Source organism: Carassius gibelio, chromosome A3 (assembly GCF_023724105.1).
Source record: "Carassius gibelio isolate Cgi1373 ecotype wild population from Czech Republic chromosome A3, carGib1.2-hapl.c, whole genome shotgun sequence".
Classification (NCBI taxonomy): Eukaryota; Metazoa; Chordata; class Actinopteri; order Cypriniformes; family Cyprinidae; genus Carassius; species Carassius gibelio.
The window spans coordinates 27,272,948-27,299,396 of record NC_068373.1 but is presented as its reverse complement, the minus strand read 5'-3'; the positions used below and the strand labels follow the sequence as shown (position 1 = coordinate 27,299,396).

Here is a 26,449-nt window from a genome sequence, read left to right as displayed (position 1 = left end):
TTGTTATGATCTATTTACATTTATTTTATATTTAAATACACATAAAACATATATATACCAAAATATATCATAGACACTTGAAGGTGGACACTTAATCCAGTAAGAATGAAACTTAATCACGTAGAACACCTAAGCAATCATCACAGCGGTGAATTTTGAACAGGCAAACAGCAGACTTCAGAAGGAGTCAAATCTGTTCTGAAAGTTGTGACTGAACCCATCACATCTTGTCCAAACGTTGTGCCGCCCGTGTGCTGTGACTCAATGCAGCTCTGCATGGGGCGCACAGTCAGACCAGACTCTCCAAACTGCTTCCCCTTCACACCTCCAGACTTCCCAGTATATCTGAGACTTATTCAGCACAAACCTCTCACACAGCGACTCTTTCTCCCGAGACGACTGCCAAGGTGGCTTGGTTTTTTTTTCTCAGAGTGTGGTGTCCATTCATCCCAGTTCATTTGTATGCTGGGAGCTGCACTGACTGGGTGTGCGGGGCTGAATAAGACCCCATTCCAGTTTATCCATTAGTACGACGATGTTAAATCACACAGTAAAGCCAAGGGCAAAAGCAGAGTCTGTTCACATAGCGGCATTATGTGGCAAGAGGTCTGTACCAGTCGATTTTAAGTAAAAGTGATTAACTAGTACACAAAGAGCTAGACTGAAAGATCCATTACACACAGGTGGGTCTTAATGAGACTAATGGGAACTCAGTTATTTGAGATATATATATATATATATATATATATATATATATATATATATATATATATATATATATATATATATATATATATATATATATATATATATATATATATATATATATATATATATATATATATATATATATATATATATATATATATATATATATATATATATATATATAAAATGAAACTTCTCATGACCTCTGAAGAAACCTCCAGTATCCCAGATGAGGATAATTCCTGTTTTCCTTAATAAAAAGATATATATTGTATTTGAATGCGGTTGAGATCGGAGTAAACTCTGCTGCACACTTTCCCTGGATTAAACCTGTCTCCAAAATGCACTCCTATAAAAATACATGCAGCACTAAAATAACAGACGCATAGATGTGTGTGTGCACGCATACATACACACACACACACACACACACACAAACACAGTACTATAATAGATCCCAGACACTGGCTAACCAAAATGTGGCTGCAACACTAGCTATTCATATCCACAGCAACACACTCTCGCTTTCTCTTCTCTCACAACACATCCATACATCAAAGCGCTTAACTAAACCAACTTGTTGCTTTCAGGGTGTGAACACTCTTAAAAATAAAGGTTACTAAAGGGGGTTTTGCAATGACGCCACAGAAGAACCCCAAAGAACCTTTTTCAGTGAACAGTTGGAACCATTTTTCTTAGTGTGAAGCACATTTAAATATCCAAAGAACACTTTGTGAAAGGGAAAGATTCCATATATGCTAAAGGGATAGTTCACCCAAAAATGAAACCTCTGTCATATTTACTCACCCTCAAGTTTGACCACAAAAGAAGATATTCTGCAAAATGCTGGTAACCAAACACTTGACGGTACCCATTGACTTCCATAGTATGAAAAAAAAAATTATGGAAGCCAATGGCTACCATCAACTTACCAACATTCTTCAAAATATCTTATTTTGTACTCAGCAGAAGAAATTCATGCAGCTTGGGAACAAGTGGAGGGAGAGTAAATGATTTTTGGGTGAACTGTGCCTTTAAAGGTTCTTCATGAAACCACTGATGCTGATAAAGGACTTGTATTTTTAAATAACAACTAGATTCATATTTTACAGTGATATTTAGGTTTCTTCAAATCACTAAACATAAGTATGCATAATTATATATATTTTTTTTACATTTAATTGTGTCCTCACTGTCCTAGATTTAATCATATATGAAAATACTCTTCGTCAAACAGCTTTTCTAATGAATACAAGCTATAGGCAGAAAAACAGGAGCAGATCAAACAGAGTGACAGATGAGTGGCTCTTTTCTGCTGGGTTTGCCTTCACACTTTAAAGTAACATGGTTTGTTTGAGTCTACGCTGATTGTTTGATGTAGTTCCCTGTAGCTCTGTCCTCTTTCTCCCTCGCTGTGGATGTTTATGGAGCATGGCACAGTATCAATTAAACATGCCACCCTTTTCTATATATACGCAACATATGCCCGATCCATATGGTTAGAACTGAGCAAAAGCGCTCCCTATAGGCCCTTCATAATCAACTCTTGAATATCAGCACAAATATATTTCGAGGTGGACAATGAACAGCCAGATTCAGAATGTCTGCTGATGGGAAATGATGGGTCGGTTACATTTCATGTCTGCTCACAGGGGATCCCAAAACTGCTCTTCCATTAAGATTATAGGTAGTAACACATAATGTGAAAACAAAACGTGAACCGAGTAGTAATCACAGTGAAAGTGTGATGAGTGTGAGCGATATGTCTATCTGAAAACGATGGTAAGAAAGAAAAAGCAAAAATACAACTGTATTATCAGGACTAGGATATAATTCTGATGAACTGGTTGTTACTTTCAGAATGAATGGAAACTGAAACATAAAAAGCTGAATGGGCGAACTCTTTTGTTACCCACATTCTTCAAAATATCTTCTTTTGTGTTCAACAGAAGAAAGAAACTCATACTGGTCTGGAACAACTTGTGGGTGAGTAAATGATGACCGAATTTTCATGTTTGGATGAACTGTTGCTTTAATTGTTTCCCATAAACAGTGATTAAATTACATCTGAAGTCTGTAAGATTTGCCTCTTCATCGCCATCTCTGTTTGAAACCTGCAATTGCAGATCTTTGCAGAATGCTCTTCTTTAGGGTTGTGTGTCATGGCTCCTCAGAGCGGATGAATCTAATGTTTTGAGGAGTATGTGTGAGCTGTCAGTCAACACAGCAGTGTGGATCTTTACTGTACTTCAGAATTACAGATACAACATCTTACAAGTATGTCCAAAATAAGAAGTTTCACCGGAAGATGTCATTTGATCAGGTAAGTAACACATCTGCCCGGTTTTGATTTAATCTAACATTTGATCTCAAAGTTAGCTCAGATCATATTAAACCGTGCAAATTATTATTATTGTTAAACTGTTCTAAAATTTTGTTAAATGTTAACAACATAAACTTTGTGTGACTATGTAGCGTGTTATCTGTAGACCGTAGATTTCAGTTTCTGTACAGTCTGATTTCTAATTGTCATTCAAATGTTATCAAAAGAAACTGTACTTTTAACCTCAAAAAGCAATTTAATGTTCCTTAGAACTCGTTGTCGTTGAAATACAAATCTTTTGTAAGTACAGTAATCCCACTAATAATTATTGATTTTGGATAATTTTTTACAAAAAAAAAAAAAAAAAAACAACAACGTAAGCTTTAAATGGAAAGCAACTGGAGACTTTGTTTAAGTCTCATACACGTTTTATATATTTAACATATTTACACATTTTTATTTTGTATTATTTGCCAATTTGTTTTACATTTTTCAGTAATGATAATTTAATAATAATTATTATGAGTTTTGGTGAGAAATACAATTAACTGACATAACAATAATGTGACCATGCAAAACGGAAAAAAAAATTATATCACTGTACCTGTACGCGACTTCGTTTATTTTGCTAAAGACATCTACGCTTTCTCTAAAACCCCACCCACCAAAAGCACATCAGCAAATCAGAACGCCAAAATGAGCCAGAAGCAGAGAGAGTGTTCTGATTGGTTAATGTTCTTGTTAACCCGCAGAAGATCCCAAAACTCTAGTGCTGAACTTTATAATTTTTTATGCAATTTACACAGAGATATTTTACAAAATAAATAGTTACATTTTTCATCACCTTTAAATAACTAATTTGTGGGAGAGAATATAAAGGGGGGGGGGGTATACCATTTTGCTGTTTGTCAACTGCCAATAAAGTTTCAAAAAGAAGATCTTTAGTGCCGTTAGGTCAGGGACACACTAGATGCTTGTAAAATCTTTACCAATTTTAAAACTATGAGAGACCACAGACATGAAGATGGTTTCAGTCGATTTTTAGCCTTATAATCCTCTGAGTGTGCACACTAGACAATTTGCCCAGACCGCGAGACCACACACTAGGCCTTCAGAGGAAGACCGTGAGGGTTTAGGGTAGTCTCAGCCTCAGACGTCACGCCCACGGACCATTGGCTAAAGGTTTGATGCATATGGGACACAAAAGTGGAAACACTTCAGGAGTGTCAAAGTCGTCACCGGATTGGTTGAATTCTACAGGATTTCTGGGAGATGTGTGTGTCGCGTTCTTTAACATTCCACCTGGAAACAAAGGTACCATGGTGCCAAACCCCTTCAAGAAAGAAGAAAGCTGTCGAGTTTACAACTGTGACGACGAGCGCTTATCGGGGTCAACAAAATGCTGGATTTTCAAAAGTATGTGAAATATTTAAAGTTCGCGGCATAGAATCTTATGTCCAAGAGTCTGTTATTGTGGTGACATTTCCACGCCTCGAAATGTGACGATGAACGAAATGAACTGTGATTGGTTGTTTGACATGTCGGTCAAACAGACTCTTGGCCAATGAAAACTGCCATGAATTCGGTCTGGCTACGCGAGACTAGGCTTAGGGTGCCATTTGGGACAGGAACAATTTCACAGTGACACGAGATCTCATGGAGGCTCGCAAGACCAAACGGGACTAGAGAAGAAAAACACATAGAAGTCAATCGACACCATCAGCTGGCTCTCCTGACACGCGTTCTGTCGTACAGTGAGAAGAGAGAGAAAAAAAGAATATGGGTGATGTTCTTTCTTAATACTCAGCTTTCGTGGCATGTTTGTGGCTGGCCAAGCTTCAGCTATAGAAGCACGCAACATCCGGTAGGTGACACTTGCCAAGTGTGATTTCTCATGCTTTTGAAAAAGTGAAATAAGGCCTATGCATGTTTTGGTGAGGTTCATGCTTACTCGTTTCTCTAAACTTTAACTTCATCAACCCCAAATAAAAACTATTCACGATATCCCTCTTTACATCCAAATTCATGAGATCAAGAGAAACTGACAGTCGACAGGACTTCTGCATAACTGTTAACGCTCTACAAACCCAGGTAACACGCAAGACACATCAAAGCCAAGCGAGGGAGGGAGGGGGATTTGTTTTTTAAAAGCGGCGAGGGGGGAAATATATGAAAGCAGAAATGCATGCCGTGTGAACGCTTGCCAGGGCCACTTCACTGCTGGAAAAATGTGATATTTCATACCTCCATCTCTCGAGGAGCTGGAGAGAGCAAAACGAGCTCAGAACAGGGGTAATGATGAAGCTGAGGAGGAGGGTGGCCTGTCAGATTGCTCATTGTTTGTTTTCGGAGTTGTTTGGGCACTAAACATTGATTCTGTCAGCACAGGAAGTGCGAGCCAGAGTCGTGTCAGATTAGGGGCTATCATAAAGGATGAATCCTTATTTTACTACATTAGCTACAACATATAAGACATTGAAAGTTTTTAATGAAATGCCTCATTAGCATAAGTGGGAAAACTAAGGCAGGGGAGTGACATTGAAACTAATTTTCATTGTTTAAAGAGCAAACATGCTACCATGATGCTGTGTGTGGTTGCCAGGGTGTTGCTAAGGTGTTTGGGGTTCCTAATTATCTCCTCTTTTGCCAGGATTCATTCATGACTGTTATATGACTAAATTTAATACTTATGGTTAGAGGTTAGTCCCTGCTGGTAGATGTCCCAACTACACCATCTGGACACAAAAAGCACATTTCTTCATTGACAACCATTTAAAATCAGTTCAGTTTTCAAGTATTTCCTTTACTGTTGCTGAATCAGTGCCACAGGAAAAAATAAATACAAATAAAAAGTGAGTTTATAACCTGTTTTGTACTGTAAAGCAATAAAAGACCAAATAATATGCAATGTCTTTCCTTTGCTTTTACATGCATGTAGAATGAACACAACATAGCCTACAATGTGACCAGTAGAGACGGATTCACAAACATATAACTCTTATGAGCCATTTTTATTAATTTATTTTTTATTAAAACAAACTATTAGTGTAGTCCGATTCATGAACAAATTACTCATGTAATCCAGTTCTTTTCAGTGTATCAAAAACAAATAACCCGGCCAGTGTAGTTTGATTCCCGAACAAATGATTCGTATGAGCTGGTTCTTTTTAAAGTACATCGACATCCATAAGAGTTAACAGTGATTCTTGAATAAATGACTCATTTGAACTGGTTCTTTTTAACAAATGAAGATGATAAAAGACGACCGATGTATTATTATTTTTTAAACATATGCCACTTATTTTTTCTGAATCAAAAACAAATGACTTGTATGTGTCTGTTCTTTTTTAGTGAAACAAAAACATACACCGTAGCCAGCCAGTGTAGTCCAATTCTCAAGCAAATGACTCATATGAGCAGGTTCTTTTTAGTGAATGGCAAATAAATGAATTAAATGAGCTTGTACGATTTAGTAACCTATTTCAAAAACATACAAACTGACCAGGGGTGCGTTTCACAAAACCACAGTTGCTAACTAAGCTAGCAACTTTGTTGGTTCCAATGCAATTTCATATTGCCTACCAACTAAGTTAACAGGTTAGCAACTATGGTTTTGGGAAACGCACCCCAGTGTAGTCCAAAGATCAGTTAGAATGTTAACAGATATCTTTGTCCAGATATAGACCTTTTTTCATATTTAATGAAAATGCTACATAATATCAGATTAATGCATTGCTCTTACAGCTCATAAACATGCAGCTATGATAATGAACTGGTGTGCATGACAACATACTGATAACCAGAGTTCCATTAACATCACATCATTGATTTGCAATAAAAGAAAAAGCTAAAACCAATAGCTAATGAATCAGGGACATCTGTGTCAAATGACTTGTTCATAATGTTGATTGGTCATAAGATCAAGTCCAGTTGACAGGGGAACTAGCACTCCACCACAGGGAGCACTAACACATGGCACACATGCTTTTCAGTTTGGGGCTTGGAAATAAATTAAGTAACACAAATGTCTTACATCTTTAATGTCAAATAAATGTATAACAACTGCTATGCTAACATCAACACCTTCTCTCACTCAAACAAATCAAACACTGACTACAAAATAATGGATTCCATTCTATATTCTGCTGCTGCATGGTGAAAGCTTGCATGAAAGCTTTTTGGTTAACAGACTATAGGATGCATTGTTTGTTATCATAAATCTGTTCTTCATTTCAACGGTCATCAAAGTCTCTTCCAAAGGCATTTCTTTTTAAGCATCTATTTATTTGACAGAGGCCTGCTGTAGCTGCAATGCAACTAGCTGTCAACTCTTCTAACTATCTCGCATCATATCGTTTGGAAGCTTAATTAAATTCGTATTTTAAGAGAAGACGTTAATCCCATGTGGAGTCAGCTTTGAATAGATTCCCTCGTTTCTTTCTGCAGTGGCCTATTTGGGTGCGTGCCATTTAAGAGAGCGGATAAACAAATAATTATCCACATTAATGTACTGATATTCAGGCCCATCTGGAAATCATCAACAAGTACGCTACAAACCTTGCATCAGTCATGCAATCAAATATAATCTGGATTCCGAACTTGGTCAAAGTAGAGGAGAACTGAAAACTGTGTGTGCAGCGAGTTGAAAATAAAGAAGGCCGATGCATAAATTAGCTGAACATTTCGACTCTGAAATGAGGACACCTGGGTAATGTGCTTCAGTTGACTGCCAATAGCTTGATGTCTCCTCAGATCGGCTTATTGTGGCCTGACTGGTGAGAGGTAAAAATCAAGCTATATCTTGAGGTTAGAGTAGAGCTAACTCTGAACAGATGTCCTTGCATCAGGATCCCAAAATTCAGCCAATATGATATTTTCAAATGCAAGTTCCATTTGTTCTTAGTTTTCTAAATATTGCCATATACTGTTAAAAAAAAAACTATTGAAGGCCTGCATATTTCCTCTTCTGTATCCATAAATAACATGCTCTGGTTAATAAAAAAAAAAAATGAAGGGACTTTTAAAATTGCCTGTAAATCTCTTATTATGCTGTATTATCACCAAATCTTGGATTCTATCTGTTTGTCAATTTATAGTACAGCTTTTGTATTTCTTTTAGAATCAACTGCTCGTAGGCCTCTTTGACTGAGCTCATGCACCTCAGGTTTTAAGTGGAAAAAAGCACTATGGATCATTTTGGAAATGTTCATTTAAAAATGGAGGTGCATGAGCTCAGATCAATGAGGGCTACAATCAGTCAGTTCCAAAACGATTTAATTATAGCTGATTAAATTATAATTATAACTGACATGCACACTTTACCAAATATGTTTAACAAGAACCAAATTAAATTGTAGAAACTGTGTTTTATACATGGACTGGACATTAGATTTTGAAACTGAATTCAGAGACAGATATCGGCTAAATATCGCTTCTTTATCGGCCTCTTTAATATATACAAATAATATTAAATTATTTTATTACTATTCTTATTTAAATGTTGTTTATATAGACTTACAAAACTCTGCTCAAGCAAAATAAATTTCAAGGAAAAAAACGATGCAATTAATCAATGCCAGTCAAAATGCACTTTAATGCAATGACTTCACGTGCAACACGCTCTGCAGCAGAAAGTTAGTATGGACACGAACTAAGTTGCATCCAGCACTATTGTTCTATATTTAACCTCTCAAAGCTTTTGTTCTCTTTGACAGACGACATGTGGGCGGCGACTGTCGTCCTGTGACAAGCTCGCGCAGTGGAACAATTCCAGTAATGGCATGTTACATGTGCATGTGTCACCTGTAATCCCAATAACACTGAAATACAAGTAAACTGAAGGGTTATTATTCTACGCAACACTTCATTATCCACCGTCTTAATGGGATGGATCCAGAACACTTGTTTTGAAAGTCTGAATGCTACAGGATCAAAGTTAAACTATGATATCACATTATGATATTGCATGGCACTTTAGACTAATATTATGCGCAAACCGAGTGATAAATTAGTTGCACCGCAAAAATCCTAATGCAATGATACTGGAGAATATTCAGCAGTGTCCAAAACGCTTCCCAATCAGTATAAACAACTTCAAGCATTATTTCCTCTCATACAGCTATACACACACAGTGGCATTACGCGCATCGAGCCGAGTGAGAACTAGAACACATCCAGAGTTTTTGCGCAAGACTAAAACACCCCAAAACGACTCTGCAACACTTAGCCTGTCATATTGTCAATCTAAACCCCATCTCTGTGTTTACCAGCATTCTAAAGCAGAAATAAGAAGAGCAAAGTTGATTTACACAGAACGTACCATCGTGGAGCGGGGAATATTGCCAACAGTCTCAAAGACCCATTTTACTCCGTTAGAAAAAAAAAACTTCTCCCGAAAAAAAGCAGCGTGGTGGGTGAGCTAAAGCAAATGAATCTTTTTTCTATGTTGATACCGGAAGCAGAAGAACCGGGTTGCTGGACAGGCCCGTGGACCTCGGAAAACAGCCAACTTTTACGCACGGAAACTTTCGGGGGGTCGTTTCTGTCTTTCAGCAGGTACCAAAAAAAAAAAAAAAAAAAAGACTTGTCCCTTCAAATGAAACCTTGGCGGCCGAGGAAGATTCAGCGCGACCGTTCCTACGTTCACCGAAGCTCTCCGGTACAAATCCCTCCCGGTTCGAGCGTCTCTCCGTGGCTCGAGTCGAGATCGCGCCGCGCGACAGCAGCTTTGTGCCTCCGCAGCTTCAGCTCACGGACTCTGGGTGAACTGGTGCTCAATCTCCATCCATCCCACTGGAGACCTCCTCAGGGTGATCTCCATGACCTCCTCCTCCTCCTCACTGCACGGATACACGATCAGTTATCACGGAGAGGACGTCATTTCGCGCAAAGATATCGCGGAAATCTAAGCGATGAGTGAGGAATATAGACTTGATGTCGCCGAGACGAATACCGGCGCCGCACTAACGTTTCAAATAACTAATTAATGTATGTTAAGTAGCCTGTGCAGTTGCTAAAATACATGTGCTACCCTTGCAGAACGCTCGTGGATGGATTCGTGCAGTGGCTGGTGAATTATTAATAACCGGGAGCGCTTCACAGTCTGTTCTGTTCACAGAGGAACCAGAACGGCAGCTGGGGGTTTAAGGGAATTAAATACGGGCTTGGAGTGAAGCAGGGACGGCAGGGGATTATACCGTTCACCGGAGAGAGAAAGAGAGAGAAAGAGAGAGAGAGAGAGAGAGAGAGCGAGAGAGAGAGCGAGAGAGAGAGAGAAGCAGAGATGGATGAAGTGTGTGACTTCACTTTTGCAACCACAATGTTAAATGGTGACGTCTCGAGCGATGCACGAATTCAGGTGTTTAGAGTGATATTTCTGTGTCTCCATTATTCTTGTCATGTTATCAAATGAGTGCACAAGTAAACACTATGCACTAATAGTGCACTGGTGTGAAAGTGTTCAGTCGGCAGGTGAACAGGTGTAGTGCAGTTTGGTCACCGGTCAATTCTGATCACTATTTGATGAAACAAGACGATGCAGCAAAATCTCAAGTGCTGTGATGATGAGTAACAATCTACATTTCTTTTGAAATGAGCTACATTTTATCCTATTTAAAATCAAATTCTGATTTTAATTATAAATAACGATTTAAAAAAAAAAAAAGATATTGTTACATTCAGCTGTAATTTGTAAATGCAGACGGGTTTTAATTAATTCAACGTGTGCCAGATGTGTTTGAAGGTAAAAGGTCGTCTTATTTGGGGGAATCTTTGTTAATTACGGCTGTTTTAATTAATTCAACATACATTGGCTGTAAAACAGAAGAAAGACCTCTAAACGACCCGAAAGAGACACGCGCTGACCTTCAGTGAAGCCCTGATGCGCGCGCTGTGATGCAGCTGCCAACTACATTATCAAACAAATCACCTTTCCTATAATACATGCAAAGTAAAATAAAAAATAAATACAATTATAAACCCTGCACATGTAAACAGAATGTTTTTTTTACTATAATGACACAAAAGTCTTTTTTAGCATTTATGATTGTCATTTTATAGTTGTTTTTTCTATTAATAATGCGGCAATTTTACGAAACAAATGCATGTAATTTTTTTCGTTTGTATCTCAAAATAGGCCTACAATAAGGCAGAAAAATATACAATGAACCAAAATGGTAAAAGATTAAATAAAACACCCAAAGGAAGTAGTATAACGAAATTATATTCAATAAATCACAGAAGAAAATCTAACAAACAAAATATTAAGCAGCAAACCATGCTCAGCATATTTTATCTAATATTTTTTTTACATTATTTATTTGGATTTTGATTTCGATTTTATTTTCTTTATTTATCAAGATTTTCTATTATTAGCCTTTAAATCACTCACCATTTTATCTGTTTTTAAACATTTCTGAAAACATGCCAAAACTATTTTCCATTAAGCCAATAAAAGTAATCAATAAATAAATAAATAAATACATTTATTATTATTACTAATATTGGTTGCTGCATTAAAAATTAAACCACCGTCAGAAACACGAATGCGAATCAAAGATTTCTTTAAAACATTATTTGAATAAAACGTTAAAACGTTTACAGTTGACAATATTTCTAAATATAAATAAATTAATGTCAAAATCAATTTCATTTTATAAAAATATATAGCCTACTAATAAAATAGGCTATTTGTGAATTGCAAACACTGTTTATATATTTTCATCCTTTCAAATAAACAGAATAATATTATTAAACGGTCTATAAGACAAATCACTTCGAGCAGCTATTGCTCTTTCAATTTACAGTATTTCTATATTTATTAATAGGCTATACGTTTGCGATGTTAAAAGGTTTTTTAAGTACAAATATCAGCTCGGTGATCTAATCTGAACATCTCGGGCAAAGAGGGAAAACCAACAAATGTGTTACTATCTCAGTTTAAACGAAATTATATTATAGAATGTAAATATTATATATGCTTTTATTACGCTTTATATAAGAATATTGTATCTAATATTTAAACAATAGCTAACAGGCAAACTTTTAAATTAAGAAATTAAAAAAAATCGACTGTCCGCAATGAAATTATTCACATGAGAATGGAGAATTTGTCTTGAATTTTTTTCTTAAAATAAATCTGAACACTATGCACATGATGAATACAATTAAATAAAGCGCGGGAACAAAGGCCAGAGACATGAACACTGACTGAATTGGTTGTTTATGAAGCTGTCATATTTTCCCAAACATTTTTGAACGGTATATGATCACATTAAATGTTGGACGAAAGGAAAAAGAAACTGATGCTGCGCAGGTGCTCTTCAAACGAACTGAAGAAGAGCTTCTAACAAGAGAGAGAGAGAATCCTTAATGAACATGACTTAAAAATATACAGTGTAGAAAACACACGTGACAGGTTATTGATTTCACCGCCGCAAACACTGGAGCAAACAAAAAAAAAGAGGAAGAAAGATAATTCGCTAGCTACATTCATTAAAACAAAAATACAAAAATAATATTAAAAAAAAAAGTGTAATATAGTTGAATCTACTTTTTCTTTCTAGCCTTTTTTTCTTGTATATACATATACATTATATTCACTCACACAAGTGCACACAAAATATTCAAAGCAATATTACTCACGTGATCTTTACCCCTAAAGGCCAAAAATAAAATTCCTTGCAGTTGTAGTAATGCATTTTGATAATTTATAAAAAAATTGTTTCATACGATTAATTCAAGAGAACATATGGCTACTTAGAAAAACAGCCAAAGGTCGACATACAGTTCACTAAAACAGGTCAAAGTTTAAAACATTTTACTGTCGGAAATGAAGACATCATAAGACTGAGACTGAATCCATCTCAGAAACTGGTTTCTGTGGGTTCAAAAATCTACCATAATAAAAATATAAGCTTTACTGAATTTCACTAGAGGAGCATGTTATTTAACCCTGGTTTATTTTAAGATCAAGATGCATGATTTAAGATAAAATTTATAAATAAATATCTAAAGTTTCTGATTTAGACTCTCAAACCTTTTTTTTTTTTAAGGTAGATAATGCCTGCTCCGTTCTTCCCTGCATCACTTCAAACAGGAGGGTCATTTATTTTGTGCGGTGCAAACTGAATTTAGGCTCTGCTGCCTGTTCCTTGGCTTGGCCTTAATTTCTGACTGTCTGTCTTTAATTTAGCAGGGCTACTCAGAGCTGAAAAGACTCAGATTCAGCTAAGCAACGGCCAGGGCCAGGAATGCTGACCTTGGCGGGTGAACCGGGCCAACGACTGAGGTAGAGCACAGCTATAATCACACATCCCTCAACCTAAGGCAAAAGAAGCATTTGAGCTATGAATATGCCTGGATTAACCATTACACCTCCTCTCCTGTTACTGTACATTTCCAAAACATCTACTCTGTGTTACTTGACATGCTTTAAAATTATACTGTCCATGATCAACACCATGTACTTCTCTATTAAGATTTTTCACCTTATTGATGACATTGTAATATAAATACGGAAATTGTAAAATAAAATAAAAGAATATAAATGTGTAGTGCACATTTACAGTCTGACTGCAGTAGAGACAATTGTCCGAAGGTTTTACCTTCAAAGCAAAGTGTGTTAACCTCTGTGGGCTCGGGGAAATAATCCCTGGGAACTGTACCTCATTTAATTGTTCAAAGTGCCTTTCATTTTAAAGGTGTGTGTTGCCGCCCCCTGAAGAGCACATGCTTAATCTGGCAAAGACTGAGAAGACTTTCAAAGCTTTTTAAAAAGTGGAACGACACAGAGGCTGATAAGACGTGGCGAGATCAAACTATCTGACTATTACAGGAAAAGCTTAACAATATTTCAGATGTTTCTTTAATAAAGGTTTTATAAGTTTATTTTATTAAAGTCACGGTCTAAATTGAGCTATTCAACACTGTTTGTAATGCCATAATCTACTATAGCGTAACCTAAACCAGCACGTGTGGCTAATGCATCATAGAAGAGGGATACAAAATCACTTAAGCCCCTCGGCCTGACCCGACCAAGTCAGGTAGATCACGTATGCTCAGCGATGAGATAAACAACGTGAAGCTGCGCTGTGATTGGTCACTGATGGTGAGGCTCCATCGGGATTGGAGCAGAATGCAGCTCTCTCACCTTATCAGGTCGGTGCACAGCATTGCTGCAGGAGAGCGAGTCTCTGGAGGATACGCCTGCGAGCGCCGAGCTTATCTTACACCAGCAAGAGGGCTTTACATACCCCTGATTAAAGAAAGAGAGAGCCCAACTCATCTACCTTCTGGACAGTGTGTTTGGAGGGCACAAAATAATACATATCTAAAAATATTGTATATTTTTACACCATAATAGTGCACACTTTTATATAATTACAGTTTCGTGTCTGTACGATTTAAGTTAATACTTTTATTCAGCAAGGATGCATTGAATTGATCAAAAGTGACAGTAAAGACATTTATAATATTACAAAAGATTTATAATTCAAATACATGCTGTTCTTTTGACTCTATTCATCAAAAGAATCCTGAATATGTACATATATTAGGGTTTACACAACTGTTTTCAACACTGATGATAAAAAGAAATGTTTCTTTAGCAGTAAGTCAGCATATTATACTGATTTCTGAAGGACGGGAGGAATGATGCTGAAAATACAGCTTTACATCACAGGAATAAAATATATTTTTTGACAAAATATAGGTGAGCATATGAGACTTCTTTCAAAAACTGATCTCAAGATAATGCTTCGAGTTCCTCCCGTTTCCATTCACTTTATCATCCACGATACAAAAAACCCCAATGTCTGAAGTTAAATGATAATGTGAGTAAATAAATAATAGTGATGCAATCCACAAACACACACTGTAAACCTTGTATTCGGCCTCTTATGTACCTGAGCATGATTATGGAGAAAGAACAGATTAAAATGAATCAAAAAACAAGAAATGCAATGCATCGGCCTAAATATGCATATTAGTGCAGCAGGGTCAATCCATCAGATGGGTTGGATGGAGGTCCAGTGTGTGTGTGTGTGTGTGTGTGTGTAGTGCTGCATCTGGTCTGGATCCAGGCTGCTCCAGCGGGATGCAGAGCATTAAAGTCAGTGGCTGCTGGGGGAGAGGGGTTGTCCTCCCCTGGAGAGACTGAAAGAGGAGGCCTGCTATAATCTGCTTCCCTGGCTCTTCATGAAAGAGAGCCGAGGACACACACACCAGAGACTGACCCCCTCCTCCAGCTCCAGCCTTTCTCATCTGTTATCACCATACACCTCTCCTGCCCCATCTACCGTTCTGCTCCTTCCCATCATTCTTCCTCAATCCTCATCTGTTTTCCCTTCCAGGATTAGTTCTTCACTGCTAAAAACTGCTGCAGCCTTTTTATCTTTCTTTCTCCATCCTTTAAGACTTTTTGGTTGTAATTGGACAATGCAAAACGTACTGGTGCTTCAAAAAACCCAGATTAATTGCTCACAGGTTAAGTTTTCATTTATATTAATATATTTTCATAAACGTATCAACTTTGTCTCTGACGTTTCTCATCAAAATAGGCACAAATGAGTCAATAATAGACATGCAGTAAGAGTATAGAGCTGTAAAAGAGCATATGCTTTCTGATGAGAAATGTTCAAGTTCGTGCAACTCTGATCACAGTTTGAGACATTATTAAGACTTTTCACAGGAAAAACATAAGGAGATTTTAGGAAAGTCCATTTAACATCTTCATATTTTTGGAAGAAACAATCAGATTGCATTTTAGATTCTTATTATCTTTGGGAGGAAACCAATATGTGAATACGAAGAGCCTAAATGCATCATCAAAACCATGTTTAATTGTCCAAAGATCCTTGAAGACAATTCCAGTCTGCTCCAAAAAGAACCAAAAAGGAACCTTATTTTTAAAAGTAAACATCTCAACTGAATATTGGCTCATCTTATTAGCTTTTTTATGAATCTGAAATCCAAAACATCTAGGGATTTTCATGTTCTGGGAGTAGAAACCAATATAAAAATACGTAGAACCTACAGATTAATTGTCAAAAACACGTTTAATCTCCCAAGAACCACAAACACAATTCCAGTGTGGAACCACTGAAGAGCCTAATTCTTCAAAGAACTGATTATCTGTTCGTTTTTGTTCACTCACTTGTGAATGTGCAAATGATGGGCCAGTGTTTGTCAGACTTTAAAATCCATGCACATCTTTATGAATGAAATTTGGGTGTTTTGTTTTTTCCCAATGATTCTCCATATATCTCAGGCGGTGTGATAATGATGATATTTTCTGGGATCGTCTTCTCTTTTCTCTGGCCTTTATTTAGTGGAATCAGGCCACAGAGTCTGGCCTAGTCTCACGGTTCCTCTCTTCCACCGTCTCATCGAGGGGAGGGGCTTCCTTGGCAGTGCCAGGCTCTGTTTGGTAGAATGGGTCCAAATTAACATGAATATTCATGAGCCCACCCCCTCCCTTTCCTTTCCCAACAGCGCATCAACACTTGGTAGCAGCACATGGCGGGACAGCTGTTGCAGGCCAAAGTGGGCATCTGTGCACAGGGAGACAGAGATACGGAGCGGGCGAGAGGAAGAGGTGCGGACATCTGTGGCCAGGGATTGACAAACACTTGGACAGATGAAGAGAGCCGAGACGAGAAGGAAAAAGAGAGGAAGTTGGACTAGGACAAGGAAGCAGGATTATCTGAACAGATGACAGGGATGTGCTAGCGAGCGAGAGAAAGCGATGGCTGGAGGATTGAAGGAATTGGAATATGTTAATTACGATTCTTGCATTAAAACTAGAATTGAATATATAAAAGAACCTTTTATACAGGATGTAAAGGTCTCCTCTATTATGCTGGCATGTTGATATATGGTTACTAGCTCAAATATTGTCCACCATCATGATCTTGTGGTCTCTAAATGTGGCTCAATTTCTTTGTTCAATGCAAATCTGTTGGGCTTTTTCTCCTGTTTAATCATCCACGAAGTGAAAATCATAGAAATATAACAGCAAACCTCTCAAAATGATTTAAACAATATTCCCCACAGTAAAGATTCATCCTCCGGAGGTTAGGGTTTGGTCAGATCACAAACCCCAAGTACTGTGTTAGTAAACTGTGTTAGTGGTTCTTTAAGACCTTTAGGTGAAGAACTATTTCTAGGGGCCATAAGTGTTTTTGCATTGAAAAACGCGAGATGGGAGCACTGAAATGGAATTTAAAACAGCAAGGTCTTAAGATGCGTTTTTAAAAAGTTGCATTTATTTTAACATGAGTGTCTCGTTTTTAAAATCCGGTCTCATCTAGCACTTATATACAGAAAAACTATGGAAAAGTAGTGCAGTGAAATGCAATAACAAAATAAAATGTTGTTTTTTTGGGCAGTGTAATAATGTGGATATATTCTGGTCTCTATATGGTTAAATTATTCTGAGGAATATTCCCTATAATAAAGTAAAATACTCAAGGTTAGGGGTTTGTTCAGATCAGTAAGTATTGACTTAGTAAAGTCTATTAATAAAAGTTCCTTAATGGTTCTTTAGCACCTTGAGGTGAAGAACCATTTTTAAGAGGCCATTCACACTAAAAGCGAGACGTGGGATCCGAGCAATGAAATTAAATAAAAAAAAAACGTATAAACTTTTTTTCAACTTGAGCACTACATTTTTAGAACGCCATTTGAGTCTGAAACACTGTAAAAGACTCAATACGTGAACTTATGTCAATACGTGAACAAAGATGTCCATTTAGCACACACATATATATATATATATACACACATAAAAAATCGAAAAGTAATGCAATAAAAAAAAAAAGAAAAATTGTGAATAGCCCTTGATTTGACTGTATGGTTCTTTGGAGACTCAGTAAGTTCTTGATGTTTCACATCGGTCTGTTGATTTCTGGGTTCTTTAAAGCACCAATACATGGATGGTTTTCTACAAAACTAGACAATGACAAGTCTTGGTCCCCTCTAGAACTGAAACCAAAGTTGTTCAATCTCTAGAAACCCCAACCTGACACAGAGCCGTTCTCTTTATAATCTCCCCATGATTTTGCCACCCTTCAGCATTATCCTCCAGTGTTTTTCCTCAAAGGACTTAAGCTCTCTATCAGTCTTCCTCCACAGACACAGCGCCTGCTTCTCTCTGCCCTACATACACAGCAGCACAGCAGGCAGTCTCTGTGAAAGGCCCCTGAGGTTTAAACTGTGTCAGATCCCCCGAAAAGACTCTGAAATCCCTCATCTGAGGACCCTCTGTGTTTAGGGGTTGTGCTTTACATCACTTTCCACCATTAATTAGCCTTAATTGAAAAGGGGAAAGTAGCACAAAAATGTAAATATTCCCAGATCCATCATGGTGGAACCAACAATAATACAATGTTTGGATTAAAAAAAAAACAGCTGACGTTTCGAAGCAGAAAATTAAATCATTAATTATTATATTGTTTTGAACAGCCCCAATTAAATTATTAGATTAATTTTCTTTGTAGCTGTGTCCTAAGGGACTTTTTCGACCTTGTTAAATTCAATTATTAAATTCAATTAAAACAAACCTAATGTAATTTAGTATTAAATAACACAGATCTTTGTCGCTCCAGTCTTTAGGAAGGCCATATAACGTTGTAAAAGGATTAAAGCAAAGGAAACTTGACGTTTTTCCTATTTCATTCAATAGATGTAGTGTAAAAAGTGAAATTAAATACTAAAACAGAATATTAGTCCAATCAAAGTGCATATAGCAATTCATACAGCTTTAAGAGAACTTCATCAATAGAAAATACAAATCTTCGATAGATAGATAGATAGATAGATAGATAGATAGATAGATAGATAGATAGATAGATAGATAGATAGATAGATAGATAGATAGATAGATAGATAGATAGATAGATAGATAGATAGATAGATAGATAGTAAACTGATGTTTGATTGGTTCAGGAAGTTGTAAAAAAGTGGGAGACATTTTGCTAAGCAAGTGAAAGAGAGCGAAAAGAAAGAGAGGGTGATCATACCATCATCCACGACCTGGCAGAGAAGTCATAACACAGCTGCCACCTGAACCCTGGGTCACGCTGCCTGTCCTGCGCCATTCCCGCGCCTCCTGCCAGAAGAAATCCTCTTCCTGGGATGGCGGGAAAAAATGAATAAATAAACAGAAGATCGCAGAGCGAGCACCAATCAGGAGGAGCTAGCGTGCGGGCAGGATGCAGCCAGCATGGATGCCTGTGTTTGTGTGAGTATGTGTTAGCGAGAGGGAGAGAGGACTTTGACACAGAAAACGGCAGGAAGTGCAATCCGTGCAGCTGTAGCCATACGGAGCCGCGCCAGCCGCCCGCCTGCCATCAGCAGACTCACTCACATCAACCAACACTGGGCTCTGGGTGTCAGCAGAGTGTTTGTGTGAACATACAGACAAATATTTACTTCAGAGACCGCATTTACAGGAGCAGTATGGTTCATGTTGGATATGCATGGACGTGATTGTTAATCTACACACTTTACCTGCCTCTTTCCATTTGAATTTACTTTAGTGAAATTTAATTGCCAATACAACAGTGCAAACATATTGTGTTTGCTAATTTTTGCTCGTAATGATTAGCTGAGACCTGGATGCTGACGTGTATGTGTCTGATTGTTTGGCAACATACATTGTGATAAAATAATTTTAAGTATGTTTTAGAGTTAGGTTACACTGAGAACTTACCAACCGAAGGGGACAACGGAGACATCCCCTCCTCTCCGAACCGTGATTGCCCCTTGAACCCTGCCCCTCTGGAGGTCTATGCATGACAGACTGGAGGCCTGTCAATAAATATAAGGCCAATAAATCAGCAGATATTTAGCCATAAATGTTACTTAGATGTCAGTTAATAAATAAATCAATAAACAACTACAGACAGCTTTATCAACGAAATGTGTATATATATATATATATATATATATATATATATATATATATATATATTTACACGCACATATGTTTTGAATAAAAGTGGTGTAAAATGAGTTTTTATATTTGGTTATATATATTTTTTTATATTTGGTTATATAAAATATATTTCTTTAAAACAAGACAAATTGTTTTTAAAGCTATTTCATGTATTTAAATAAAATAAATAACATAAAATTAATGAAATGATGACAAAATGGATATAAACTTATTTCAAATAAAATTATATAAAAGATATACATAAAATAAAAATATGCAAAATAAACAAATGTATTTATTATTATTTCTGTTCTTTATCTGAATGAAAATTATATAAAATAATAAGGACAATATATTTTAAATTCTTTCAATTAAATAAATACAATACAAGAAATAGACAAAATGTATTTAAAATAGTTTTAGTAATTATTTCTGTTATTTAAAATATATAAATGAAATACGAAATAATAAATACAAACTTATTTTAAATATATAAATACATTAGCTGTTTTTATTAAACTTAATAAGAGAACTGTCGACCCCCCCCCCCCCCAAAAAAAGACATGAAATGACAAATGATTAGCTACATTGTTTGAAGGAGTTCCCATATTAATCTACTATGATGAGAAAGCAGTAACTATATGGTAATTATTTAAGCAGTAATGATGGTTACCATGGTAAATGTTCATGCTGCAGTCGCTAATGAAAAATGTAAAGCATAAGCAGGCGTCCTGCAGCTTTATTTAGGTTAGGAGCAGCATGTCAGTTCCTTCTTATTATTATTTTTCTCAATTGAGTAGCATTCCTCAGTTCAGAATAGTTCATTGAAATATTTGCATGCTGATTATCTGATTATCCTCATCCAGCCGCATCTAAACGGTGCAGTCATGCATGCATGTAATGTGTGAAAGTGAACAACAGAGCACATGCAGTCCTGGGAGCAGCAGCGCTCTTCAGCTGGGATAAGGGACCCTGCGTGTCAGATGAGGGACAATTAGAAGTCTGCTTATGGTGTGAGGGCTGCTAGTGCAGGACCTGGCACGGCTCCCTAATTTAAGGGAATTAAAACACGCTAAACCAGACTTCTTTGTGTGCGTGTGAGAGCCTGTGTGATGCAGGACCGGCACTAAGCTGGCGTGATGTCAGAGAGAGAGAGAGAGCGTCTCGATAACCTGGGGTTATATGGAAATCACAGGAGAAGAGATGTTATACTGTCATTAAACAGATGTGTTTGTTTGAATGCAAAAAAAGATGCACACACACACACACACACACACACATATATATATATGCGTGTGTGTGTGTGTCCTTAACAGATTGTACCCCTAAATTTCCCTAAATAGGACTTGTTTTTAAAACAAGCACTAAAATCAGCATATAATTATATAATTTACACCATTTCTGGGTCATTTGTGCATAGAAACCATAAACACTAAACTTTAGGTTTCTCTCTGCTCTCTCTCTCTCTCTCTCTCTCTGAGCCTAATTTGTGAATCCACTGGTTTTACTAAATCTCAAAGGTTTCTGGGCAACGTGGGTTAAAAAAAAAAAGTTCCCATGGCATTTGTTTGGCACACTAGGGCTTGCACCGTGCCCGGGACAGGAGGGTTACCATGGCATCAGCAGGCGCCTCATAAAGCAAATGATTGGTGGGGGTTTGTGGGAGCGTGTTTTCTGCGTGGCTCTGCTGCCCCAAATACCTCAATGTTATGCCAGGATCCTTTTAAACACTAAAGGGCACGGGATAATGCCAGGCTGCTTCTTATCCTCGCTAGTCTATCCACTGGAAATGATTTATCTATCTGTCCGTCCATCTGTCTATCTCTCTAGCCCTCACCTCACACTTGTGGCACGGCCTGCCAGCTCATCTGCCACTTGATTCGTCTCCAGCTGCCTTCACCCAACAGCAAACCAGTTTAATAAAAGTGCACGTCATCCAGCCAAAGTCTTGATCAATGATGGGCGAAACCTCGCAGCAAAGAAAACGGCTCTTCTTATGTGAAGCCGGAGGATCTGGAAAATGTGCATTTCTTATATGTACGCTCCCTTGTATGTGCAATCGTAAAAACGACAAATATTAATATTCATAACACAACACCTGTCCAAGCACCTGTTTCATTAAAAAACTGATTAATCAGATCCCACAGAATGCTGACTTAATTGATGTATGAGGTTATGAACGGACACAGTAATATATAATCTCTCAGACTGCAAGAACACGACTGAGCGAAGAGCACAAATACTGCAGAATGAGAAGTTAAAGAATTGTAGAAACAGCAAGATTCCACATATTTATGTCTGCCCAGACAGAAACAAAATTAAATATAAAATATAAATTCTCAAATTATGAGGAGGGTAATATAAATTAAAAAGTGCATGTACAAAAAAAATAATTGCATTGAAAATAATGCATGGGACAAAACAAAATAAAATAAAATAAAACAAAAGATATTATTAAGTTTCAGACTGGTTGAACACTACTGAGCTCTAATGCTGCAATACGGGATTGATATAATTGTGGAAAATACAAGACTCCAAATATTTAAGCTGGTCCAGAGGAAAATTAAATAAATTTAAATAAAACAACACGTAAGACATCTGTTGTAAAAATCAGGCAAAAGTAATAATGAAATATTTAGCTAATAAACTACATTATATATTTATATATTTCAAATAAATTATATATTTACTTATATAAAAGAGATTGAGTTTTTTTAGTTCTGTCCTTAATATCATCACCTAGAAACCAACCTCCAGTTATAAATCAAAATATGTCTTTTGTTAATTTTCTCAGACAGTATAATGCAGTTTCAGATGTTTGATATGTGCATATCCATTATGAATATAAGACAGAAGCATAGAGAAGCCATTTACAAAGCATTTTCCATCCAGACCTGTCCTCTATTAGCACGATACTCCACTCATCTGACCTCTGATAGTCTAAGCAGATGTGAAAATATCAGACAGAGAAATAAAATTATTTCTGTTTTTTCTACAATTCTACAATTTGAATAAAAGCGGAGTGGCTCTACTTTTAAAGGAATCATTTATCTTCACGCACTTTTCTGTACTTTATTTGAGGCACATGTTATACGTTTGAGATTTTTTGCTTTTGACAGTCAAATAAACATACGTTAAAAAAGGACTAAGGATAAATTTCTTAGACTTAGAAGTGACTTAGAAAGTTTGTGAAAAATAATAGAATAGAACTAAATTGGGCTATTTCAAGAACACCCTTGGATCTGAAGGAGCCAATTCTGATTAAATCAAGAGAATATGTTTCTTAGAAATGGTTAGGTAATCGATTTGAGTAACATTACACAGGTCAGCGTAAGGAGCCCATCGCGCCGTTCTCTTCCTCAGTTGGTTTAATACAGTCTAATGCATCTCTTATGTGCTGATAATCACTACAAACCAAAAGCACATGTTTAATACATCGAATGACAATCATTTGGATAAATATTCAGAATGAAGGACAAAGACAGATTGTTCTCCTCAAGATTTAGTTTGAAGTTGGGAAAATATTAATTACTATATATATATATATATATATATATATATATATATATATATATATATATATATATATATATATATATATATATATATATATATTTATTTATTTATTTATTAAACCAGAAAGGTTAACAATTTGAGGTTGTCTTCAACAATACACATTAACTATATAAACTATATAAATTAAACTAAATATAAAATCTACACTACATAAAACTGCCTTAAACAATCTCATTAAATTACAATATAATGATAAGGTTATTTAATAAATGATTTCTGCACTTTATTTAACATTTTGATTAAATAAAAGGTTTCCGTTATTGACTGTGTTTTCAAACACTACAAAAAAAAAATCTTCACTATGCACAACACAGTCTAAATGTTCCATGCCATTTTAATTCGCAATGAAAGCGCACATTTAAATGTGTTGGGAATTTAAACACGAGTTACTATGCGTGAAAAACATGGTAACAATCAGTGGTTTGACTCACTGTCGCTGTTATAGTCCATAAACCTTCAGCAAGCGTCAGGCCGCACAGGTGCGCGTGCACGAGAAGCGTGTGCTGCAGCGCCCTCTGCTGGACATGAAACTGCACACGTTTCCCACTTAGGGTCTTTAAACTTTTAAAAGACCACCTGAAGGATACAGAATTGGAGTAGAACCCAAATATTAAATTAAACAATAATTAGTGATACAAACCCCTGTTTAAGACAACAATTCTTATAAACTTATAGTTTTTAAATGTAGTTTTCAGTTTTAATTTCAATTAAAAAAATGTATGTATATGTTATTTTAATATGTCTATAGTTTTTATTACAACTAGCTTTACTATTTATTATTTAAGTTAATTTTTATTGTATTTCAAGTGGCATAAAACAAAAGCATTTGAAAACGTAATATGCCATTTAATTAGATAAATCAAAGTTTTCAAGTTATATCAATGATATCTCTCCTGCTCACATCAGACGTCTGATGCTGTAAGAGAGGAGGGTTAAATCGGAGGTGTTTATTTTTTTGGCACATGAAGGTCTTGACTGTTTTATACATGTGGAAAACAGCTCCAAATAGATTTCAGAGCAAGACAGGTGCCAACACAACCATCTGCTTTGAGTTTCAGCTCTCCTCTCCGTACTGAAGCTGAGCGTCAGCCAATCACAGAGCAGCGTATGACACACGGGTCACTCAGGACACTGCACTGCACTGATACAGACAGACAGAGATTTCCTTCTGTTCACACTAGGGTTTGTTAGACTCGAAAGAGAACTGAATCAGTCGAATGTGTCTCTCACAAATGTTTGTAAAGGTGTAAAATCTGATTCTTTTCTTGCCTTATGGCAGTAAGCGCCACTAAAAACCTAGTTGCTGTTTTAGCAAATAAAGCTCCACAACTAATGAGACTCTAATGCCAGTCTCATTCAAGGAGGCAGGTTTATTTGTAATGCAGATTAATGGTGGAAGCATTTGAGATAAAGCCGTATTCTGTTCATTCAACACTGCCTGCTGGATTCAAACATTTAGTCAATCAAAGATATCTGCTTCAGAGCAAGCAAATACTTATTTTTTTTGTTTCCAAGACCATACATGCAACCGTTTAAGTTGATGTATCTTATTATACGACATGTATGTGTGAGAAAGACGCTCTCAAATGACATTTGATGACTAGTTACTGTAAGAGACTGGCTCGCAGTGAGAGGAGGGTTAAATCGGAGGTGTTTCTTTTTTTGGCACATGAAGGTCTTGACTGTTTTATACATGTGGAAAACAGCTCCAAACTGATTTCAGAGCAGGACAGGTGCCAACACAACCATCTGCTTTGAGTTTCAGCTCTCCTTACTACATGCATCTAACCGCAGAGCTGCTCAATGTCAGTAACCACATAGAAACGGCCTAGCAACCGCCTACAACTCTCTTGCAGCAACATAGCAATGCAAAAGCCTAGCAACTGCAGAGCTACGTCCTAGCAACAAGCTAGTGATGTTAAAGCAATGGCCTAGAAATCATCCCCAAACAGCACAGCAATGCAAAGTAATACCAACTGCATAGTACCGTCCTAGCAACCATACACGTTTTACACAGGAAAAGCATCCAAAAATTTACTTTTTTCAGCAATAAAAAATAAATATAGTTCCTAGTTTGCGAAGAAATGTAGTAACTTTGATTAGTTAATCGGAAAGCCTACTGCTTTGGTAAAAGAACGAAAGAATAGCAAGTTCACAGTTTTCATTTTCTCTTTCTCTGGTAACGAAGGCAGGTTATGGAAACATTGTGGTGGGAACATTGTTTTGAAATGTTTCTGAAGCACTGAAATGGCATGTTTTCTCGTCATGAATGTAACGGGATTTAAAGGTTACAAGATGTAACCCAGAATATGAACACTAAAATGCTTTTCTTGTTGTGAAGAAGTTTTCTTGTTGTGACAAAAACACTGTTTCAAAAAACATAACTTACAATATTCTACTGTTTATTTTCACCCAAGATATAACTTTATTTGAACATTTATTGTTAATATTCTGAAAACGTTCAAATGTCCAGATTTCATGAATAGCACAAAAACATTTCTTAGAATGTTCATCAAGGACAAATAACATGAGGACGTTACGAGAATGTTGATTTTAGAACATTTTTTCTCAACATTCTGAGAACGTAGATTTACGTTACGGAGCCCTGAACATGGCATGCAGTAAAAAAAATAGTACGCTAAATCATGCGCATGACTTACTAATTCGTTCCCTCAATTTGCTAAATCATGCACACTATTATAAGTCGAGATAACAAATTAGAAAATTTACGGTACAAAATAGTAATTGTGCACAAGTTTTAATACATCAAAGGAACAAATTAGTAAATCATGCGCACAATTAATTTATTTTTCCTTGCATGTCATGTGTGGGGCTTCATTCGTATCAATAATAGTTTTATGTTATAAGAACATTCCATAAATATTACTTCAAGAATGTTTTGCCCT

General features: G+C 36.5%; 1 protein-coding gene and 1 long non-coding RNA gene across 8 annotated transcripts in view; one reads left to right on the top strand and one right to left on the bottom strand.

Annotated features, from left to right (window-relative positions):
• The window catches only part of LOC127954857 (nuclear factor 1 X-type-like), a 159,100-nt gene that overhangs the window by 124,437 nt on the left and 8,214 nt on the right, over positions 1 to 26,449 (bottom strand). For 6 of the 7 annotated variants that reach the window (XM_052553420.1, XM_052553423.1, XM_052553421.1 and 3 more), the window contains exons 2-3: positions 19,743 to 19,840; positions 19,051 to 19,160 (exon numbers count right to left, since the gene is read on the bottom strand). In XM_052553420.1, coding sequence (XP_052409380.1) covers positions 19,051 to 19,160; positions 19,743 to 19,767 — 135 coding nt within the window. In that variant the 5' untranslated portion in view covers positions 19,768 to 19,840. Of the gene's footprint in view, positions 1 to 9,350; positions 9,515 to 19,050; positions 19,161 to 19,742; positions 19,841 to 26,449 lie in introns of those variants that run through there. The other variant, XM_052553416.1, reaches the window with a different exon arrangement.
• LOC127955062 (uncharacterized) lies at positions 9,711 to 17,426 on the top strand. The gene is made up of 2 exons (XR_008153404.1): positions 9,711 to 13,319; positions 16,523 to 17,426. It is a non-coding gene; the product is annotated as an uncharacterized LOC127955062 (long non-coding RNA).